Here is a 20,584-nt window from a genome sequence, read left to right as displayed (position 1 = left end):
GAGTTAAATTATTAAAGACATCCCCTCCACTGGTATACTGTATAATCATCCTCATTTCACTTTTCCTCCACCCAAAACTGGATGAACTTGCAAGTATCATCATATTCATTTCAAAGGGAAGGGAATTTTCACTAACCTGTTTTGTTATTGTTCTTGTTTTAGTTCTTTATATATATCACTCTGGGCAAAGGCTTTCCAGCGCATTCCGTGAGGCCCGACAATGCTCCAATGTGTCACACATTTGCAAGTACGAATACCCACTACCTTTATTGAATACATGCTAGGTCTGTCTCATTCAAGACTGATACGGTGATTACAGTGTTATTTTATATGACATGTGCTGGGTCTTAAGGAACACCAGCAATGTTTCCATTAACGAAGATCATCAACCTCTTCCAGCCCTAGGTCGAATCTAGGTCATTCCAGGAAACGCTCTAACCTCTCGTTATTTAACTGCTTTATTACTGTTACCTCCACACTTTGTTTTTAAATCCTTTGGGAGACCTCACTTAACGAAGGAGAAAAAGATGACTACATTAAACGCTGCGGGTTCTAAAAGTTATATCCAAGTTTAGTATAATCTGCTGGTAGTAAGAACTAAGCGAAATGTCGTCATCCAACTGGAGGGATTAACTTTCACCCCGCTATACATCCTCATTCCATACAGAGGTTATTCACTTAACCTTACCCTGGCCCTCCATCGGCACTCATTCCTGTCCTGTCCACCCTTGTCACAGCCTCCTTCCTTCCACCTCCTCCCAATAAATTTTCTAAACTTTTCACCTTTAACTATTATGGAAAGAGCTGCATTTTTGTAAGTAGCTTCAGAGTTGCAACACTATCTAAGTGACCTGATTTTACCGGATCAAATGAGCTGAACTGTATTGAAATAAAATAGAATTATAAAAAAATTGAACGGTGGAATATTAGGAGAACGTATGTCCTGACTGTGCCATCCTTTACTCAAGCAGGAACAAAATGGAACGAAGCATAACCAACAGTCCCGCCGTGGTTACTGAGAGAGCGAGGATCGTGTGGCTGTGGCTGGTGGGAGACTCAGCTAGGTCCATCTCCCAGCAGACCGGCGCCAGTCTCTCCACGGTGTACCGCTGGATCAGGCGGTGGCAGGAGGACGGATCTGTCAGAACGAGGCCTATACATAAAGCAACGCGCAAATCTCCCTGGTTTATAAAGAGAAATTTGGTACCTGCTTCACGAGACGAAGTTCCAACATCGAGCGGTAAAGGCCCTGAGATGGCAGTAAATACACCAGTATCTGGAACTGAGATAGTAGTGAACTTACCATTATCTAGCTGTGAAGGACGTGATACGATAGGGAGCTCAGCATTATCTAACTGCAAGGGACCTGGGTTGATAAAGAGCTCTGGGTTTAAAGATTCTGATATGGTACTGGATTCATCAGTATCTGGACCTCAGATGGTAGGAAGCTCAAAATTATCTGGCTGTAAAACGCTTGATATGTCAGTGAAATCTGCATCGTCTGCAAGAGTAATACAGACACCTTTATGCACCATGAATCAAGAGATAGCTATGTTCAACACCGTGCCGCAGTTCCCCTCAGTTTGGTCGACTCGGTACCATCATCTTTACTACAGACAAATTAGACTGGCAAACCTTTATCCATACTTCGCACATCTTGGAAAAGATGGCATGAAATATCATACTTGGCAATTTTGTCGACAGCCTGGTTCTGGAAGTGTGTGGTAAATGGAATACATTTTTAGATTTACGAAAACAAATAAACTTGATAAAAGCATGTGTTCCTACTCTTATGCCGTGTCTATTATTTCGCAGAATGAGGTTTACTTCATTATTTATCTATTGATAGTAATCTAAGTGATTAGACACAACTACTCTTTCAAAAAGAGTTCTCAAACAAGTTATCATACTACAGATATCTAGATTAACTGTGAAATTAGAACTAAAGTCAGGGGCATTCATAACACCATTAATAAAAAGAAAAAGAAAGAATAGTTATCAGTGTACTGTAAAGTTATTAATGTAAATGAAAAAATATGGTTGAGGGGTAAATGACAACACAGAAGGAAAGGTACATAAAATGAATATAACAGTATTGATTTAATATGCAAAACAACCATGTCTGGCGGGATTCATTCAAAGAACTAAGTAGGTATTGGGTTTTACAATTTACATAGCTTGCTGATGAGAAAATATATACTTGTAACTCAGCTCAGTCGTGTGGGAAATCAAATTTACTTATGTAATAGCAATGCGGTACACCTCCCATCCCAAAATTGTCTTATTTCTCTCTGAATATATCTCTCGATTGTTTAAATTATAGCGAAATGGTTCATCGTTATAGTTCATTATATCTGATCGAGAGATTACTATCAGCTTAAATTCGTCTTATTAATACGAAAGTAGCGACAGAGACCCAATCTTGCATCGAGATTCCAAAAAAAAAATTCAAAATTTTCAGAGTGAATACCAGGGAAAATTTTAAGACATAATATCTCTATAACAAAATGTCTGAATCCATTTTTTTTTTTTTTTTTGTTAAAACCATTAGGTGATGTAAAATGTAGTGGTAAGAAAAGTGAAGGGTAAAATTCATTGAATTATTTGAGCACTAGTTAACATGAAATAGTGGGATACACATGTTATTTAGTTGTAGTCTGTGAATTTCTCATATATTAATGTAACTAGATTATAGTATTCCTTTATTATTTAGCTTCAACTAACAAATGTTTGGTAGGAATAATTATAATTGCTCACAACTCCTCACAGCGAACATGAGCAACCTCTTTTTCTTGCAAGGTTTATGAAACAATTCACATAATCATTAATCATTACATATATTATTACGGTATCATTATCTACACCAATTGTTCCAAGTTACGACTCTTTTCTTGAATACAGTCTTGAGTTCGTCACACAAGTGACTGCCACGCACATTCAAAGACCCCAGGGATGTCTCGAATACTTGCCATGCTGTCTTGTATTCTGCTCCAAATGCTGCCGCGGTTTTGGAACTCTGAAATGTACACCTTGCATTTTATGTGATTCCACAGGTAGAAATCAAGTGGATTCAGGTCAGGTGACCGAGATGGGTATGACACAGGATCGCCATGTCCTATCCATCTGCCAGGTAACAAAACACCTAGGTATTCCTTGGTTACCCGAGCAGAAAGTGCTGGAGAACCATCTGCCACCGAATCTCGATTGGTATATCTTCCAACAGTATTGGCAATGTGTTCAAGAAAATTTCTGTATGTTTCCCCTCGTGTATGTAGAGGATATGTGCCACTGATGTGTTCATCAATAATGCCAGCCCAAACGTTCATAGACAACCATGCCAGATGGCCTCGATGAGTCACTGTAAGTGAATTCTCAATAACCGAGGTATGAATGTTGTGCATGTTGAAAATGCAATGTTATGTAAATGTAGTATCATCAGTGAAAAGCACAAGAGATGGAAAGAGATGATTTTCTGTTTGCTGCCTTACCAGCCACTGGTAAAAATGCATCTGAGGAGGATAATCCATATTACTCAGAGCTTTTCTACTTTCTGATGATGGTAAGGATAAAAGTCATGGCGGTGTATGATCCTCCAGACAGTACCCACTGACAACTGCAGTTCCTCAGCGATCTGACTAATACTTGTCCCAAGATTGTTCTAAGTTATTTGTAGTATCTGGCCTTCTGCTTCATGTATGCGCTTGTTTAATGGGCGTCCTCCGTCAGCAGGAATGGCCCGAACTTGACAACTACCAGTTTCATGTAATCAATGCTCCCAGCAAGAAGTGTTAAACGTGAAGGCACCCTGTGGTTCGGAAAATATTTTCTGTACAAACGAACAGCCATTCCTGCATTTCTACCAGCTTCTCCCAGCATCAGTAACATGTCTGCATATCCGTTACATGAACAATCTTCCATGTGCACATTATGCTGTGCTTGACCACTTCTGGTTGATGTATTCATCCACCTTGTACCAAAGCAAGGAAGGGACTGGTCTGTGAACCACAGCCCTTTACCTCATGTCAACTCGGTATGTCCCCATCTCCTAATTCCTCTATCCAAACAAGCAAACCTCTCACCAAAGCAACTTAGTTCGTCTGTAGACAATTTATGTTGAGTGTTTTTGCATCCTTGCATTTTCAGCGTTGCTCAGTTATTTCATTCTCATTCAGATACACTGCTCGAGATTTTCTCCTCTCATTCACAGTTCGAAGCTGTGTTGGATCGCAGTCAATGGCATGAATGTTCGATCTCAAAGAAAACCGCTGTATAAAATTGTTAAGATATAGTACAGTAAACACAACAGACAAGGAAATATTAGTGAACATTAAATTCATCTGCAATTGATAATATATCTGGTCAACTCATCCTCTTACTTAGGTTTTGTTTACTTACGGTAGGTAAGATTAGGTAGAGTCAGTAAATGTATGTTAAGATAACTGTTGCACTGATTTTCACACAATTTAGTGTTTTAGTGTGGATAACGTTAGATTATATTCGGCCTAGAAAAAGGTCTAGTTGTCAAAAGGTTACAGACCGTTCTTAATGTTTCACTGGACTTCAAGCACGTTATTGTATTCAGGCTCATGCCAGACTGTTTATTCAATCATGATAATTCTCTTATAAGGCGAAAGGCTAAATAAGGGTCGGTAAGAGGGTTTGATTTGACATGGAGATTGAAATGGCATGGTTTAATTATTAACCAGTACTCAAATAAATATATGGGGTTTATCCTCCATTTTTCTTACCACTACATCTTACATCTTTTAACATTAGGCGCCAGTCCACGTCCTATGACGTGTTGGTAGAGGCTTACGGTTCCCGTCATATGACGTTTTAATTTTTCACGGGCATCTTTGAACTTAGTAGTGCGCCATATGGACTCAGAGTATTGTCCCGGCATGGCTGGTGCACAGGGTAATGCTGGCTGGCCTGGGGAGGGGGCGGGGGTGTGGGTGAGGGGGGAGGGCAGCCCAGCAGTGAGGAGGGCTGTGGTGGAGGGTGGTGGAGCTGGTGTAGGGAGAGTGTGGCCTTGGAACCAGCTGATACTGGTTCAGGGTTGGGGTAGGGGTCTGTAGGGGTGGGGTGGGGTGAGATGGTGCGGAGGGCTACTAGGGGGCTCTGAGAGGTGTGGGGGAGAGTGTATGAAGGGTATCATACTCTCAAGAGTTACTGAAACCAGTGAAATAATGTGTAAATAGTGTGTAAATAATAGAAAATAAATAAATAGACATAAGTTTGTTAGAAAATATGTATCATGGAAAACATAAAATAAGCCAGTATGTATTAGTTACTTTCTTGTGTTTTTTTGCTATTTTAGTTGTAATACTGTGTTCATACGGCATTGTAAATTAGTGAGAGAAACAAATACACACTCCACTAATACCGTCAACACACCACTGCAACCTTGAACATGCTCAGCCCACCTGCCACACACTGGCTCCCTCACACCACACCACCACCTCCAAATTGCCAACAAAGAATAAGTACGCACTTTTTATGTGTTTTTTGTCATTTGTGATTGATTTTTAATGGAAAAAAAATATTTTGGAGAAAATAGATTATCCTGAAAATAACCTGGTCCTGGGACGTTGATAGGTAAACCCACGCCTGTCGCCTAGGAGTTAATGGTAACTAAGAAACTATATGGATTCTGACATTTTGTTATACATACATTGTGTCAGAGAATTTTCCCAGGAATTCGCCCAGTAACATATGAAAAGTATTTCTGGAACACCATGTACAGCGAAATTTTATTTATATTACTAATAAGATCATTCACTGCGAGATCCATGCTGCACTTTACAACATACGACTTAATTTAGCCTTGGATCGAGGGATTTAAGAGTATCATTAGTAAATTAACTATACCTTGCAGCAGACAAAGACAAAAAATAAAATTATCAAGAAGGTATCAAATGGTTTCCTTTCGTAGACCGCAGGATTTTTTTTTTTTTCTGTCTCATTCCCGACTAGTGGTTTTAAATATTTAAAGTGCATCTTGCCACAGAGTAAGTATTGAAAACAATTAATGAAAACCCTTATACAGTAGTATGGGTAAGTAGTTTATTATTGCTAACTCTTAATTATAATTTTTAGCTCAAACTAAAAAATACTTAAAAGATTTCTTAACCTGAGACGTCCCGTCGACGTATAAGTATGTTGCAACATTTTGCATTTGCCAGTCCCGTCGACGTACTGGTACTTTTTGCAATTGCAAGGTCCCTAATTTGCACAATTTTCAATTTTCGCGAGTGATTTTTCGTACATATACGTGGGACACCTTCCTCTATTCCTCTACAAGATGCCAAGCAGGGACAGTGCCTTACACCGCATAACCTCCCCCCCCACCGCATGCCATTGTCTTGGCAATTCACCTGTTACCAGTGACCTGGCCAATAAAGACATTCAGGGCCAGAGTGATTCCCCAATCAATGACAATGTGGAGGACAAACTTTACATAGCATTAGAGGAAGAAACAGTCAGAAATGATGATCAGGTATTGTGGCAAAAGAAGGTCAGGAATGGTGATGAGTTAGTGAGTGAAACAATGCTTACTATGCCTATATTACTGTTTGAAAACCAATATACTCTCACACTACATGTAAATTCGTACCAAATAAATAAATAAATACCATTTAGGAGTGGTGTGGAATAGTTATCCTCCCATAGAACTCGTTTTCTTTGCAGCCAGCCTGATAGAAAACCCTGTAAGGTAAGGAGGTACTCCTACCTGTATCGAGTATTTTAAACCTCAGGTGAGCGTTTTCTCTATGAATTTTCGATGTTTCTCACCAAAAGCGGAGGTTTTAGAAAAAAAAAAATCCAAAAATGGTCGGGACTGGGGGTGTCGGAGGTGCGAAAGTGGTCGGGACGTGACGGGTTAAAGCAGTTTACATTCTCCTTAGTAGAGTTCACGATTTTATTTATCTTGGATGAGGCACCAGATTTGTAAAGCCTATTAATTCCTTCAGAACAAGAAAATACACTATTTAACTCTTGCTGCCATCAAATGACAGTGTTCTGGTAACGGGAGGTGTTCGTGTTATAAGACTGGTTGGCAGAGTGTTACCAAGTACTCTGAAATTACCATTAACTGTAATGGGAAACATTAATCATTTTATTATGATCATTGCAGGGCAAGAATTCGATTTTATACCGACATGATCTCGCTTCACCAAAAAATAGAGGTTACATAAGTTACTAATATTGTATTAACACAACAAAGAGATTGTCATCTAAATCATATGTCAGTCAGATGACAAAATATGCATTCGTAATGATACAGATTTAGAACATAGCAGACCATTAAGAGATCATATACCTCTGCCAACGCTTAGACTGGAAAACTCAGATCACCACCAAAATTTAATAAACTCTTCCATGGCCAGTGACTCACATACCCCCCAGAAAAAATTCGCTGAAATCTATCAGTAACCTTTTGACATATCATGAACAACAATCCTGAATAGGGTCTCGAAGTCAGATCACCACCAAAATTTATTAAACTCTTCCTTAGCATATGACTGACATAACCATAAAATTGCATTGTCATTTATCAACTTTTTTTTTAGGTATCTTGTGGACAAACAGATAAACAGGGGTGAATACATAACCTCTTCCAACTTTCGTTGGCGGAGGTAATGACCAGTACATCAGAGAATCTGAAACTACAGTAGGTAATCATTTGAAGATTACTGTTGTTGACATTACATTGTTCAAATAAGGAAGGAACCTAACATATCAAATTATTCTTGAATCATCATCATCATCATCATCATCATCATCACCCGGACCTCCTTTCCCACCCAAGGGCAGGGTGAGGAGTAGCAATGTCCAGACAGCCCAATATTGCCCAATCCAATGGGCCACGCTTCCATTTACTCATCATTCAAGCCCCCGGAATCCTGGCTCTGTCGGCTACACCAAAAACATTTACCACGTTCTGTAGCGTCACATATCGTATCCGACAGAGTCAATCCAGACGCTGCCATGTTAAAAAGGGGTGCCAAAAATCCCTGATCATGCACATCTCCTCACAAAATTCATCCAGCCAGCTCGATCTCCTGTCAGTTACCTAACCTCACCGACTTCCAAACCTCTCTTCCTCACACATTTATCCACCATATCTCTCCACCTTCTCCTTGGCCTACCTCACCTCCTCCCGCCTGCGAATTCGCTCAGATATACCTTCTTCACCACTCTATTGTTATACATTCTCTCCACATGACCATATCATCTTAGTACACTCTCTTCACTTCTGGTGTCCACCGACTTCCTCACTCCGCATCTTTCACGAATCACATTATCCTATCCACCCTCTGTACTCCACATACATTCCTCAGCAATCCCATCTCCACTGCTCTTACTCTTGACTTTTCATTTTCATGCCATACCATAGTCTCACATCCATATGTTTAAGTTGGCACTAACACTCCTTCATTTAAGCCTCGCGCTGCTGTAACACTCAAGCCTCTGTTTCTTATCAAGGCCTTCATTGGACCAGCTACTTTTCTTCCTTGTGTCATTCTACTTTCAACTTCTTTTGCACATTTTCCTCTCTTTTCTATCACTGTACCCAGGTATTTGAACTCTCTCACCAATTCCAGTCTCTCTCCATTCACTGTTACATTGCACTGGGAGTCACCTTCTCTCTCAATAACCATCACTTTACTCTTTTCTACATTTACTCTCAAGGAACGACGCTTACAGACATCAGCAAAACTCTGCACTAGCACTACTTGCAAGCAGTACTGCATCATCAGCATACAACAAATTTGAGGTATTCCATCCACCACCATTCATTACCAATGCCATCCATCTCTCCATTACTCTTGTTTTCACTTCTCTAATCACCCCATCCATATATACATTGAACAACCATGGGGACATCACACAACCTTGTCGCACGCCCACAATGATTGTGAACCATTCACTTAGATGCCCATTAACCCTGACACATGCTTCACTACCATCATAAAAACTCTTGACGGCACCTAAGAGCTTACCCTCTACACCGTACATGCGCAAAACTTTCCACAATCCTTCTCTGTCCACTTTGTCATATGCTTTTTTCCAGATCCATGAATGCCATAAACACTTTATGATCCTTCTCACAAGCCTTCTCCACTATCTGTCTCACTGCAAATATTTGGTCCACACATCCTCTGCCACTCTTAAAGCCACCCTGTTCATCACTCACTAGGACTTGTGATATCTCTCTTACTTTCTCTATAATAATTCTTCCATATACCTTCCCTACGACACTCAGTAAGCTCATGCCACGATAATTCTTGCACTCACTTCATTCACCTTTATTTTTGTACAGGGGTACGATCACAGCCTTTTTCCACTCTGCAGGCAGTTTCATTCATCCATGCCTTCTTACATATCTCCAACAAGCATTTAATTCCATTCTCTCCACTACATTTAAGCATCTCTGAGTACAACTCATCAACCCCAGCTGCTTTCCCATTTTTCAGCCGCTTCACAGCACTCTTCACCTGTGCGAGTGTCACGTCTCCTGGCACTGCATTCCTTCTCTGCACACCCCCAAAACCAATCATGTTTACAGCTGCTCTGCTCTCTCTATCCCCATTCATCAGGCTTTCAAAGCATTCTTTCCATCTGGTCCTTACTACATCTCCATGGGTTAATAATCTACCACCTGGATCCTGCACACCATCCCATTTCTTACCACTTTCACTTCTACATTTCCGCACCTCTTTCCAGAATAACTTTCTATTTCAGAGTAGTTCGTATTCATTTTTCTTCCTAGATCCTCATTTACCTCTTTCTTTTTCCTCTTCACTAGTCTCTTTACGTGCTTCTTGCTCTCAACATATTCATTTCTTATTTCAACTGAACCCCTATCCTGTAACCACTTTAGCCACTTCTTCCTCTTTTCCTCCACCGCTCTCTTTACCTCCTCATCCCACCATGCTGTACCTTTCTTCTTTGTTGTTACTCTTGCCACACCACATACCGCTTTAGCATTCCTAACTAAGCAATCCCTATATACATTCCACAGTCTGTCCAGATCCATTTCATTCCAATTCAGTAATTCTAACTCGTCCTCTGCTTTGGTCCTGTATTCATCTGCAATTTCTTTGATCCTCAGCTTCTCAACTTTCAGTCGTTCTCCCTGACTGCTTCTCTCTCTCCTGATCCACCTCACTCCTTTCAGTTTGATCTTGCATACCACAATCATATTATCTGACAGACCTTCACATCGTCCTCTCACAGCCCTCGTATCAGCAACCATTCCCATCATCGACCTCTCTACGAGCACGTAATGAATCAGGCTTCTTTCAACACGATCCCCATTCCCTCTATACCATGTATATTTGTGTGCATCTCTGTGTTTGAAGTACGAGTTACAAATGCACAACCTCCTCTCCCGACACATATCCTTTAGTCCCTTCCCATTATCATTTTCTCCTGGTACTCTATTGCAACTCATTATGTCATCCTTAGGACCAGTGCCTACTCTTCCAATCATATCCCCCATCACAATCACTTTATAGCTCCTGGGCATTTCTCCCACTACTTCACCCAGCTCATCCCAAAACCTGTGTTTCGCTCTCTCACTCCTGTTCTCACATGGTGCATATACAACAATTACTGCCACTTTCACCTTCTCAAACTTGAACTTGACATACATACATCTCGAGCTAACACATTTGTAGTCTCTCATTCCACTCTGCCACACCTCATTCATCAACAAAGCAACTCCTTCCTTGCATCTTCCTTGCCCATTCATTCCCGATCTTACATATTTCACACCGTCCCACTCCTCCACTTTGCACCCTTTCATCTTCGTTTCACACAATGCCATCACAGCATATCTTGCACTCTTGAACACATTCACCACTTCCACCCTCTTGCTCTCCTCATTCACACCTCTCACATTCCACATGGCCACGTGAGTCTGCCCATTTGGTTGGGGTCCTGTGCAGGTATTGGGCCCTCTGAGGCTCTTGAAACTTGATGCAAACCAACCCAGATAAAAGTCGGATCTAATAGATGTTATAACAATGAAAAACAAGAACAAGAATGGGATAGAGGGTTTTCTTAAACCGTACTAAGCACATTATTTTTTTAATTCATTTGTTTTTCCTTCCTCCGTTCTGTTATTTTAAAAAATAAAAATGAAGTATCATAGAGGAAATGGCCTGTCTGAAAAATGGCGGGGTGAGAGGTTGCCATCAGTGCTTTCTCCCCACTATAACTTACAGGCTGGAAATCTGAAATCTATAAGTATAATATGAAGTATTTATAGAGGAAAGGAAAGAAAAAAGATAAGTAAGGCATGTTGAAACTGAAAAGAAAACTTCTTGATTAACCCCTAAACCGCGGGGTTGTTTTGGTGCTTCTTGTGTGTCCCATGGCGATATTCGCGCTCCAACAGACTTTGTAAAAATATTAGCAAAAAATCAGTTATTAGTGCAAGAATATTATAATTAAATATCATATTGCACATACCTTTAGCTTTCTCCTGGGATGTTTGTTGAGCCTTTGTCGAGTACCATAAGATTTGTGGAGACTTCTGAATTTGGGTAATGAAGTCTCCACTTTGCACTTCCCGACACCCCGTAATATGATTACCACAGCCTGATATTATCACTAGAAACACTATTCTATGATTTCAAATAGTTTGGAATCCATACTCCCCCCAAAAAGCACCTTAGAAGCAATGAAAATTACGAGCGCGTAACAGCTTCCCACTTGTGCTTGTTCGCCGCTGGTAATCTATCATTTATTGTTCATAAAAACACTCACACTTTATATTTCTATTATTATATAACACTTATATATACCTGCAGTCTTTATCCATAAGTTTCCTTCAGTAATAGTAGTTTATTGTCACTGTAGGCATTCAATTTCTCTTTCAGTAAAATACGTAGCATTCATTTTCTCGTCCTGTATACTAGCATTGACAGCGAATCTGTCACTTTCACTTTCATAACTCATAGTATTCATACATGCTAGAGTGAAACTTTCACTTTCATTACTCCTAGTATATATACTCGTATTCTTATATTACTACTCATTTACATTTCTATTTACATTATTTTATTTACATTACTTACATTTATTTTTTATTTACACTGTGTTATGCACTGTCACTTGCAGTAACTTATAAAACTATTTTCCACTGTTCACTTATATTTACATTCATTGCTTTCACTTGCTGTTTACACATTATTTACACATTATTTTTTCCACTTGCACTGTTTTAGTCACCAGGATGATCGTAGTCACTGTCCATCATTTTCATTGATAAATTAGCCAGTTCACGTTCCACAGCAGTCACTTAGCCCTTTACCCCTTTCCACACGAGGTTCAGTAGGGGTAGAGGTCACAGGGCCCTTTGCATGGAGCTAAAAAGCAGCGGAATTGGACAGGTGCGAATCCGACTTGGTTTCACCTTGAAAGACGACAGTAAACTGAATGCTGTGGTGGCCTAGGGGCAATGAAAGGCTGCCAGTGTCAGCATGGTGACAGCTGCTAATATATACACTATGAAATGATTGGCAGGAAATCTAGACAATACATAATAAATTAGGTAGTTCCAAGTGAATGTAAATATCACTTAGGCTTCTCCCTTCCTTTCTTATATATATTTCTATTAACCCCTACACCGCGGGCTTGTTTACCAATGACTTGCTTGTGCCGCGTGGTTATTTGGGCTCCGACAGACTCTCAAAAAATATTTGCCAAAAATCAGTTATTAGTCCTAGAATAATAAAATTAAATATGCTTATGGCACATACCTTCAGCTTTCTCCTGGAATGATTGTTGATCCTTCGTCGGTTACCGTAGGACTTGTGGAGACCTCTGAAGTAGGGTAACGAAGTCTCCACTTTACACTTCCCGACAACCCGTAATATGATTACCACAGCCAGATACAAACACTATAAACACTATTCTACAATTTTCAAGTAGTTTGGGATCCATACTCAAAAAAAAAAATACTGTGAAAGCAATGGAAATTACGAGCGCGTCTGATCGTCGCACTGTCACTAGTTCGCTCTTGGTACTCTGTCATTTATTATTCATAAAACCCCTCACACTTTATATTTCTATTACTATATAACACATATATATCTACAGTCTTTATCCATTAGTTTCCTTCAGTAGTATTAGTTTATTGTCACTGTAGGGATTCAATTTCTTTCAGTAAAATACGTAGCATTCACTTTCTCGTCCTGTATACTGGCATTGAGAGTGAATGTCACTTTCATCTTCACTCTCATAACTCGTAGCATTCAGACATGCTAGAGTGAAACTTTCACTTTCATTACTCCTAGGGTATGTACTCGTATTCTTATAATACTACTCATTTACATTTCTATTTACTTTCTCTATTTTATTTACGTTTTTTACATTTCTATTTTATTTACACTGTGTTGTGCACTGTCACTTGAAATAACTTATAAAACTATTTTCCATTGTTCACATATATTTACATTCATTACTTTCACTTGCTGCTTACACATTATTTACACATTATTTACAATTCCACTTGCACTGTTTTACTCAATAGAAAGATCGTAGTCACTCTTTTATCAATTGTCAGCCCTTTACCTCTTTCCACACGAGGTTTAGTAGGGGGTAAAAGTCACAGGGCCCTTTGCATGGGGGTGAAAAGTCCCTGAAGTCAGCAAGAAGAAACAGACGTACCTCCACTTCAGAAGAAGAGAGTGAACTGATAATGGAGGGCCAGCGTGGAGGCCTGGTTAGGGGTTATTCAGAGTTACCAATATTACTTCTTGAAACAGCTAAGTCTAGCACTGATATGATTGGCAGGAAATCTAGACAATACATTATAAATTTGGTAGTTCCAGGTGAATGTAAATATCACTTAGGCTTCTCCCTTCCCTCCTTACATGTATATTTATTACGAAAATAGATTAGAGGCCTACTTAGGAGATATATATTCAGAGCTACCAATGTTAATCTTGAAACAGCTTTGTCTAGCACTGATATGATTGGCAGGAAATCTAGACAATACATTATAAATTAAGTAGTTCCAGGTGAATGTAAATATCACTTAGGCTTCTCCCTTCTCTCCTTACATGTATATTTATTACGAAAATAGATTATACGGCATATTTCAAGGGGAAAAAAACAGCGAAAATTACCGAACGAGTGCACGTGAGGTGTTGTCAGGTGATAATTAGCCAAATCCAGGTGTATGGCACTCTCACTTACCTTATTTCTTTCTTGTATATATTATTTGGTATAAGAATAGGACATAGGGCTTATTTCAATGGATGAAATCAGTGAAAAATTCCAGGGAAGATTTACTTAGCGTAGCACGGCCGGGCAGGCAAGAGGATAGGGTAATGGAGGGGGGGTAGGGAGTGGAGTCAAGAACGGGGAGAAATGGCTAAATTGTCAACAATGGATGGGAGTACAGATGAGATTAGGAGTGCTGGCTAGTGTTGGACATTGGCAGTACTGATAGATGATACAAGCCCCCACTTGGAAGCCTGGGTGAATTCAAAATAACACAGAATCACAAAAGTGACGCCCCGCGATATGATCCCTTGCTCCCAAGCGTCACGAAAGTGACGCCCCGCGGTTAAGGGGTTAAGAGAATAGATTATATGGCATATTTCAAGGGGAAATAAACAGGGAAAATTAACAAATGAGTGCACGTGAGGTGTTGTCAGGTAATAATTTGCCAAATCCAGGTGTATGGCACTATCACTCACCTTATTTCTTTTTTGTATATACTATTTTGTATAAGAATAGGGCATAGGGCTTGTTTCAATGGATGAAATCAGTGGAATATTCCGGGGAAGATTTACTTAGCGCAGCGTGGCCGGACAGGCAAGAGAAGAGGGTAATGGAGGGGAGGCAGGGAGGGGAGTCAAGAATGGAGAGAAATGGCTAAATTGTCAACAATGGATGGGAATACAGATGAGATTAGGAGTGCTGACTAATGTTGGACATTGGCAGTACTGATAGATGATACAAGCCACCACTTGAAAGCCCGGGTGAATTCAAAATAACACAGAATCACAAAAGTGATGCCCTATGGTATGATCCCTTGCTCCCAAGCATTATGAAAGTGATGCCCCACTGTTAACCTCTTCTTTACCGACCCCTCCCCCCAATGTAAACACTACGTTTACCCCCCATACTGACCTGATAGCTCCCCATCCCATAGTGTGAGGGGTAGCATATATTTTTTGCCATGTCGAAACTATTCACTCTTTCTGATTTGTTTGTATACTGATGATCACATAAACACAGCATGATGTTGGTAATAAAAAAAGATTAAAAAATAAATCATTACGGTATATAAGTTTACATATCTTATGCTGAAGTGCTGTTACCCAGGTAACTACTGTACAAACTGGCTTGAAAAAAATGTCCTGCACAGATGGATGGCTTATTTATTTACCTTGTAAGCTAAGCATGAAGTGTGTGGACACACGTGATGGTGATGGCGACCTTGACCCACTTGTTGTCGAAAGTGCAGCATCACTAAGCTCGCGACTAATTTCCTCCTCCTCACTCACATCAACCTCGCTTTCATTTTCAGGATCACAGTCATCTACTGACACATCAGACACTGCTGCATCATCATCTGATACATCTAAATAAGTATCCTCATGAGGAATAAACTTGTCACTATCGGAATCCGCCAGAGACGCCATGAGAGAAAAATCATCCTGTACACCCTCTCTCGTGGTCAAGTGCGTGGTAACTGACTCTCTCAGGCAGGCAAAGAGGCGTAAATTTTGCCGTATGTCAGCAGAAAATATAGTACGATATCTGTAGTAGAAATTATAAATAAAAAATGATTGGTCTAAAAAAGGTTACGGTACATCACAGATGAGTAAGCAAGCCATTGGTGTCACCGCAACTCAGTCATGATGTATCTTATGATGTCAGAATTTGTCAGAACTTCGTCGCAGTCTTTGTTGTCAAAACACAGAGCTGTTGCTAACACGAGGTCCTCAGAAACAGCCTTACCGGGCTACCCTGAGGCCCATAAGCTGCCATTCATTACATGGTGTAGCAGCGTACCACAGTAGCGGTTCCGGTGTCTCACGGGTGTTTACAGTTGATGTACGGGGGTACATCAAAACACATTTTCGGTAAAGAAGGGGTTAAGAGTTTAAGGGAACAGACGAAAACAGATGATTTAATCACACTTAAAAAACTTAGAAAATAAAAGTGACGAAGAGCAGGTCACGTTTTTTGTAGAGGAATGAACAGCCAAAGTAACGTGAGAGGAAAATGCAAATGAACAAGAAGATGGCGAGATGAAATGGGCATGGTTGCAGCTATTCAGTCCAACCTGCTAACAACAATTATGACAGAGCTCAAAATTATGGCAGAGGCCTTCGTCTTGCTGGGGACTCTTACACAGACGAAGATGATAATGACAATGACAGGGATATCTTCACTTGTCAAGATATTATACAAGACCAACAGGCTAGAGAAACTTATCAAATTGGATTTCACAGAAACTCTTTGTAACTCATGAAATACATTATTTAGTGAAAGGATACACTTTATGTACGACACATGTTTTGGGGAACGAGGTTAGATACATCTCAAAAACATGTGCTGTACAGGCCATGGTAATAACTATGAAACAAGAGGAGAGAGCTGAATTTGCAATACTACTTGTATCAAACTTCAAAAACATAGGCAATGTTACAGAGTAGCAGCCCTCCATCTGACAAAACGCATACCTCCAACCTCCTTGCACACCTAACGAAGTGCATAATGGCCTTCACCCCTTGCCTTTCTGTGTAACACAGAGATATTAAAGCTTGATAAAATCAGTGATATGGAATAGGGAAGTGTGATAGGAAGTAAAAAAACACCACCACCACCATCATCATCACTACCACCACAATCACCATCACCACCACAAACACCACCATGATTACTACCACTATCATCACTTCCACTACCACCACCACCACCATCATCATCATCATCATCACCAATGCTACGCTGTTGTAACACTCCAGCTCACCAAGCACATACCCCCCCACCTCCCTGCACACCTAATCAAAATAATAATAGCCCTCATCCCCCTCTCTCTCCTCTGTATACCATCGAGTCATGAAAACATTTCAGTAGTTTATCCATGGTAAACATAACTTGTCCCCAAAGATTACTTGTGGCTCATTCATATCTCTCAGAAAATTTTCTCTTTTTTTTTAAGTTTTCCTTATTAAAAAAAAAAAAAAAACTACTTAAAAACAGCACTTTACATATCAAAAGGTACAGTTCACTGGAAGACACATAACTATGTGAAAATGTCATGACTCTATAGTTAATACTTTCTGACCTTTGCTCCAGAAACGAAATCTTTACTTTTTTACATTTCCATTATTAAAAAAAAAAAAAAACTACTTAAGACACGGCATTCTACCTATCAAAAGGCACTAGTTCACTATAAGACACACAACTGTGTGAAATATCACGACTGTATAGGTAATACTTTGTGAGATTTGCTCCAAAAATTACATTTCTACACCCAGCCAGCCGCCCAGCTACCCAACTCTATGTACGGATACCAGTGATAACAATACCCTCTTCTTTATCAGGTGGAAGGTAAACAATTTCGACACTCCCTTACTGAAAGGCAATCATGCATGGTCAAGTGAAATGAGCGATGAAGTAGAGCAAAGTGACCTGAGGTCACAATACAATGCCTGCGCCCCAAATTTGGGGCTACCCACTCCTACCCTTAACCTTGGTGGATTTTCACCGAAATCAAAACGCTTCCTCAGTTCCTTACATCCAACACCTGTGCAAAGATTGAAGATAATCTGTTCTTTGGTTCAAGAGTTAATTGATGCACAGACTCAAAAAATGTGTGACCCTGATTTTGACCTTTCAGGTTCACTGGTCAAATGCAATCGTGCCAACAGAATCCTCATATATGACTTACTATTTGTGATTGAGTAACCATAAGTCTATCTCTCACCATTTGCCTCCTATGGCACTTTCAAAAATTTGCTCCAAATGTGGGGCCCTCCACTCCCACCTTCAACCCTGGTGGATTTTCACCAAAGTCGAACCGCTTCCTTAGTTTCACATACCCAACACCTGTGCAAATTTCGAAGATGATCTGGTTATTGGTTCAAGAGATAATAGAATCACAGACTCACTAATAAATGAATGCCAACGATCACATACACCCCTTCCGAATTGTGGGTTAGGCGAATACTGGAATGGGAAATTCACCATCATCACCATCACTCTATTGTTTTCTTTCTACTTGCAGGTGGGGAGAGGTAGAATACAAAATGCCAGGAAAAAGAGAATACAATAATGGGAGGATTAGTCAACAAGCCCACTGAAATGGACCATACAAACACTCATTCACCATTCACCTCCTTGGAATCCTGGCTCCACCTGATAGGTACACTTTCCCACATGTAGCCTCATATTTGCTCTCAGCTTTGTGTATGTGTCACTTGCATTAACTAGTTGTAGGTCACTAGTTTCAATTTATACAAGATGGCGCAGTGCCTACCACAACCATTGTATACACTGTCTTGCTCTACTAATAGATCTCTCATGTGAACATCGTGTTAATAGCATCCAGATATATAAAATACAGTTATACAGAACATATCGTCTACATGTTTTAAAAATATGGCTAAAAATACAAGTAAATGAGCACAAAAGCCAATAATTTCTCAGCTTGTTGGCCCTGTGCATCTCTCTCTCTCTCTCTCTCTCTCTCAGTGATTTTATAAGTGAGCGGAAGGCATTGACTGCTCCTCGCCCTAATTCTCTCTCCTTTTCCTAACCATCAAATCAATATAAAGTCAAGGATGTGGGATAACTTTTGAAACTTAGTCAGTTCTTCTCTTAGAGTTTGGTAAATACAGTACAGGAATACCCCAATATCCAGCAGCGCTGTGTACCAATGGGAATGTTCGGACAGTGAGTTGCCAGATATTGAAGCAATTTGCCCCATATGGTACTGAAGAAAACCCAGAGATGCATTCCATTACCCAAACCCAAAATCCCATATACCTTGCCCAGTCAACAGAGACTGACACAGAAACACCACAGGTAATGTTAGTATCCTTAAAAACAATACTATTGGTAAAAAAATGGAACACCAGACATCACAGATGCAGGAAAGTAATGCAGTAAGGTAAGATGGTAGGAGGTGTGGTGCTGAGATGCATTCAGGGCAACAGACACTGCAAGAGTAGAAGAGCATGGGCCAGACAGGCAGCACACTAGTCGGGATGAGGGAGGGAAGGGGAATGGGGAGGGAGACATGTCTGGCAGTGCTGGCTCAGTCTCTACCAGCTGACCAGGTGACTCTGACCATTCGGTAGGGAGGCAGAGGGTCATTTTTGCTCAGCTGGTGAACTAGGTTCTATTGCCAACACATGACTCGTGAGTCCAGCCAGGCAACTTCAACTGTTCAGTGAGGAGATGGATGGTCATTTTTGCTCAGCTGGTGAGTTAGGGTCTGTTACCAGCACATGGCTTGAGAGGTCGGCCAGGCGACTTAGACCATTCAGTAGAGAGGTGGAGGGCCATTTTTGTTCAACTGGTGGATAGGTTCTGTTACCAGCACACAGATCAAGAGGGTGGTTGGGCGACTTCTACTATTCAATGTGGAGGTGGACGACCATTTTTGCTAAGCTGGTGGGGGGGGGGTTGGGGACGGGGGGAAAAGTAAGGGGATGGTGGGAGGATGAGGAGAGCCAAGTACACCACTATATCAGAGTTGCACGCATTTCAATCAAAAGGAGCGGAGTAGTGTTCGAACAAGCGAATGGACGGCCAAACGGATTGTGGGAATGATCCCTAATTTCTTTAGTTCAGTGTAGTGAATGTTCTTTATTGGGGCGCAGGATATTGGCGCATTCCTACACATTGAGTTAGTGACGTATCTGGCACATTCAGTCCAAAAATGCAGAAGTTAGCCTATTGAGAGCGATAGGCCTCATTTGGGACTTATCAGAGGCAAAAGCGACAGGCCTGAAATGAGCGCGATTTTCAAAGGCGTACCAAAACCGCGCCATGAGGAATAGGTGGTTCAAATTTGTATGGGAAATAGGGGCAGGTGGCAACTCGCGATACCACCCATGTATTGCCCCATATACTCTCAGAATACGCGCGCGAGCGCGGACACCATGGAGTGCATACTAATTTGCCTCCCGTGGCGCCACCAACCCCGCACTAGGCGATAGGGGATCTACACACACACACACACACACACACACACACACACACACACACACGAGAGAGAGAGAGAGAGAGAGAGAGAGAGAGATAAACGGGATCTGCACACACACACACACATACACGAAAGAGAGAGAGAGAGAGAGAGAGAGAGAGAGAGAGAGAGAGAGAGAGAGAGCGACACTCGAGAGAGAGAGAGAGAGAGAGAGAGAGAGAGAATAAAAACGGGAATGGCAAAGGAGCGTCCCCTTGAGTCAGGACATAAGGCATAAACTTCGTTCCTCCTCTCTCTCTTATTCTCCATTCCCTCCCTCCTCTCTCTCTTATTCTTCATTCCCCCCCTCCTCTCTCTCTTATTCTCCATTCCCTCCCTCCGGAGAGA

General features: G+C 40.8%; 1 protein-coding gene across 1 annotated transcript in view; it reads left to right on the top strand.

The window, feature by feature from the left end:
* Nucleotides 1–978: 978 nt before the first annotated feature.
* The window catches only part of LOC145397126 (ionotropic receptor 21a-like), a 78,016-nt gene continuing 58,410 nt past the window's right edge, over nucleotides 979–20,584 (top strand). Inside the window, exons 1-2 of the mRNA XM_080270325.1 lie at nucleotides 979–1,140; nucleotides 3,054–3,074. Of these exons, the coding sequence (XP_080126451.1) occupies nucleotides 979–1,140; nucleotides 3,054–3,074 (183 nt within the window). The remainder of the gene's footprint in view (nucleotides 1,141–3,053; nucleotides 3,075–20,584) is intronic.

This window comes from Coenobita brevimanus, chromosome 40, assembly GCF_032717465.1.
Source record: "Coenobita brevimanus isolate Jiangsu-jjx chromosome 40, ASM3271746v2, whole genome shotgun sequence".
Classification (NCBI taxonomy): domain Eukaryota; kingdom Metazoa; phylum Arthropoda; class Malacostraca; order Decapoda; family Coenobitidae; genus Coenobita; species Coenobita brevimanus.
This window is presented reverse-complemented; position numbering and strand designations above follow the sequence as displayed.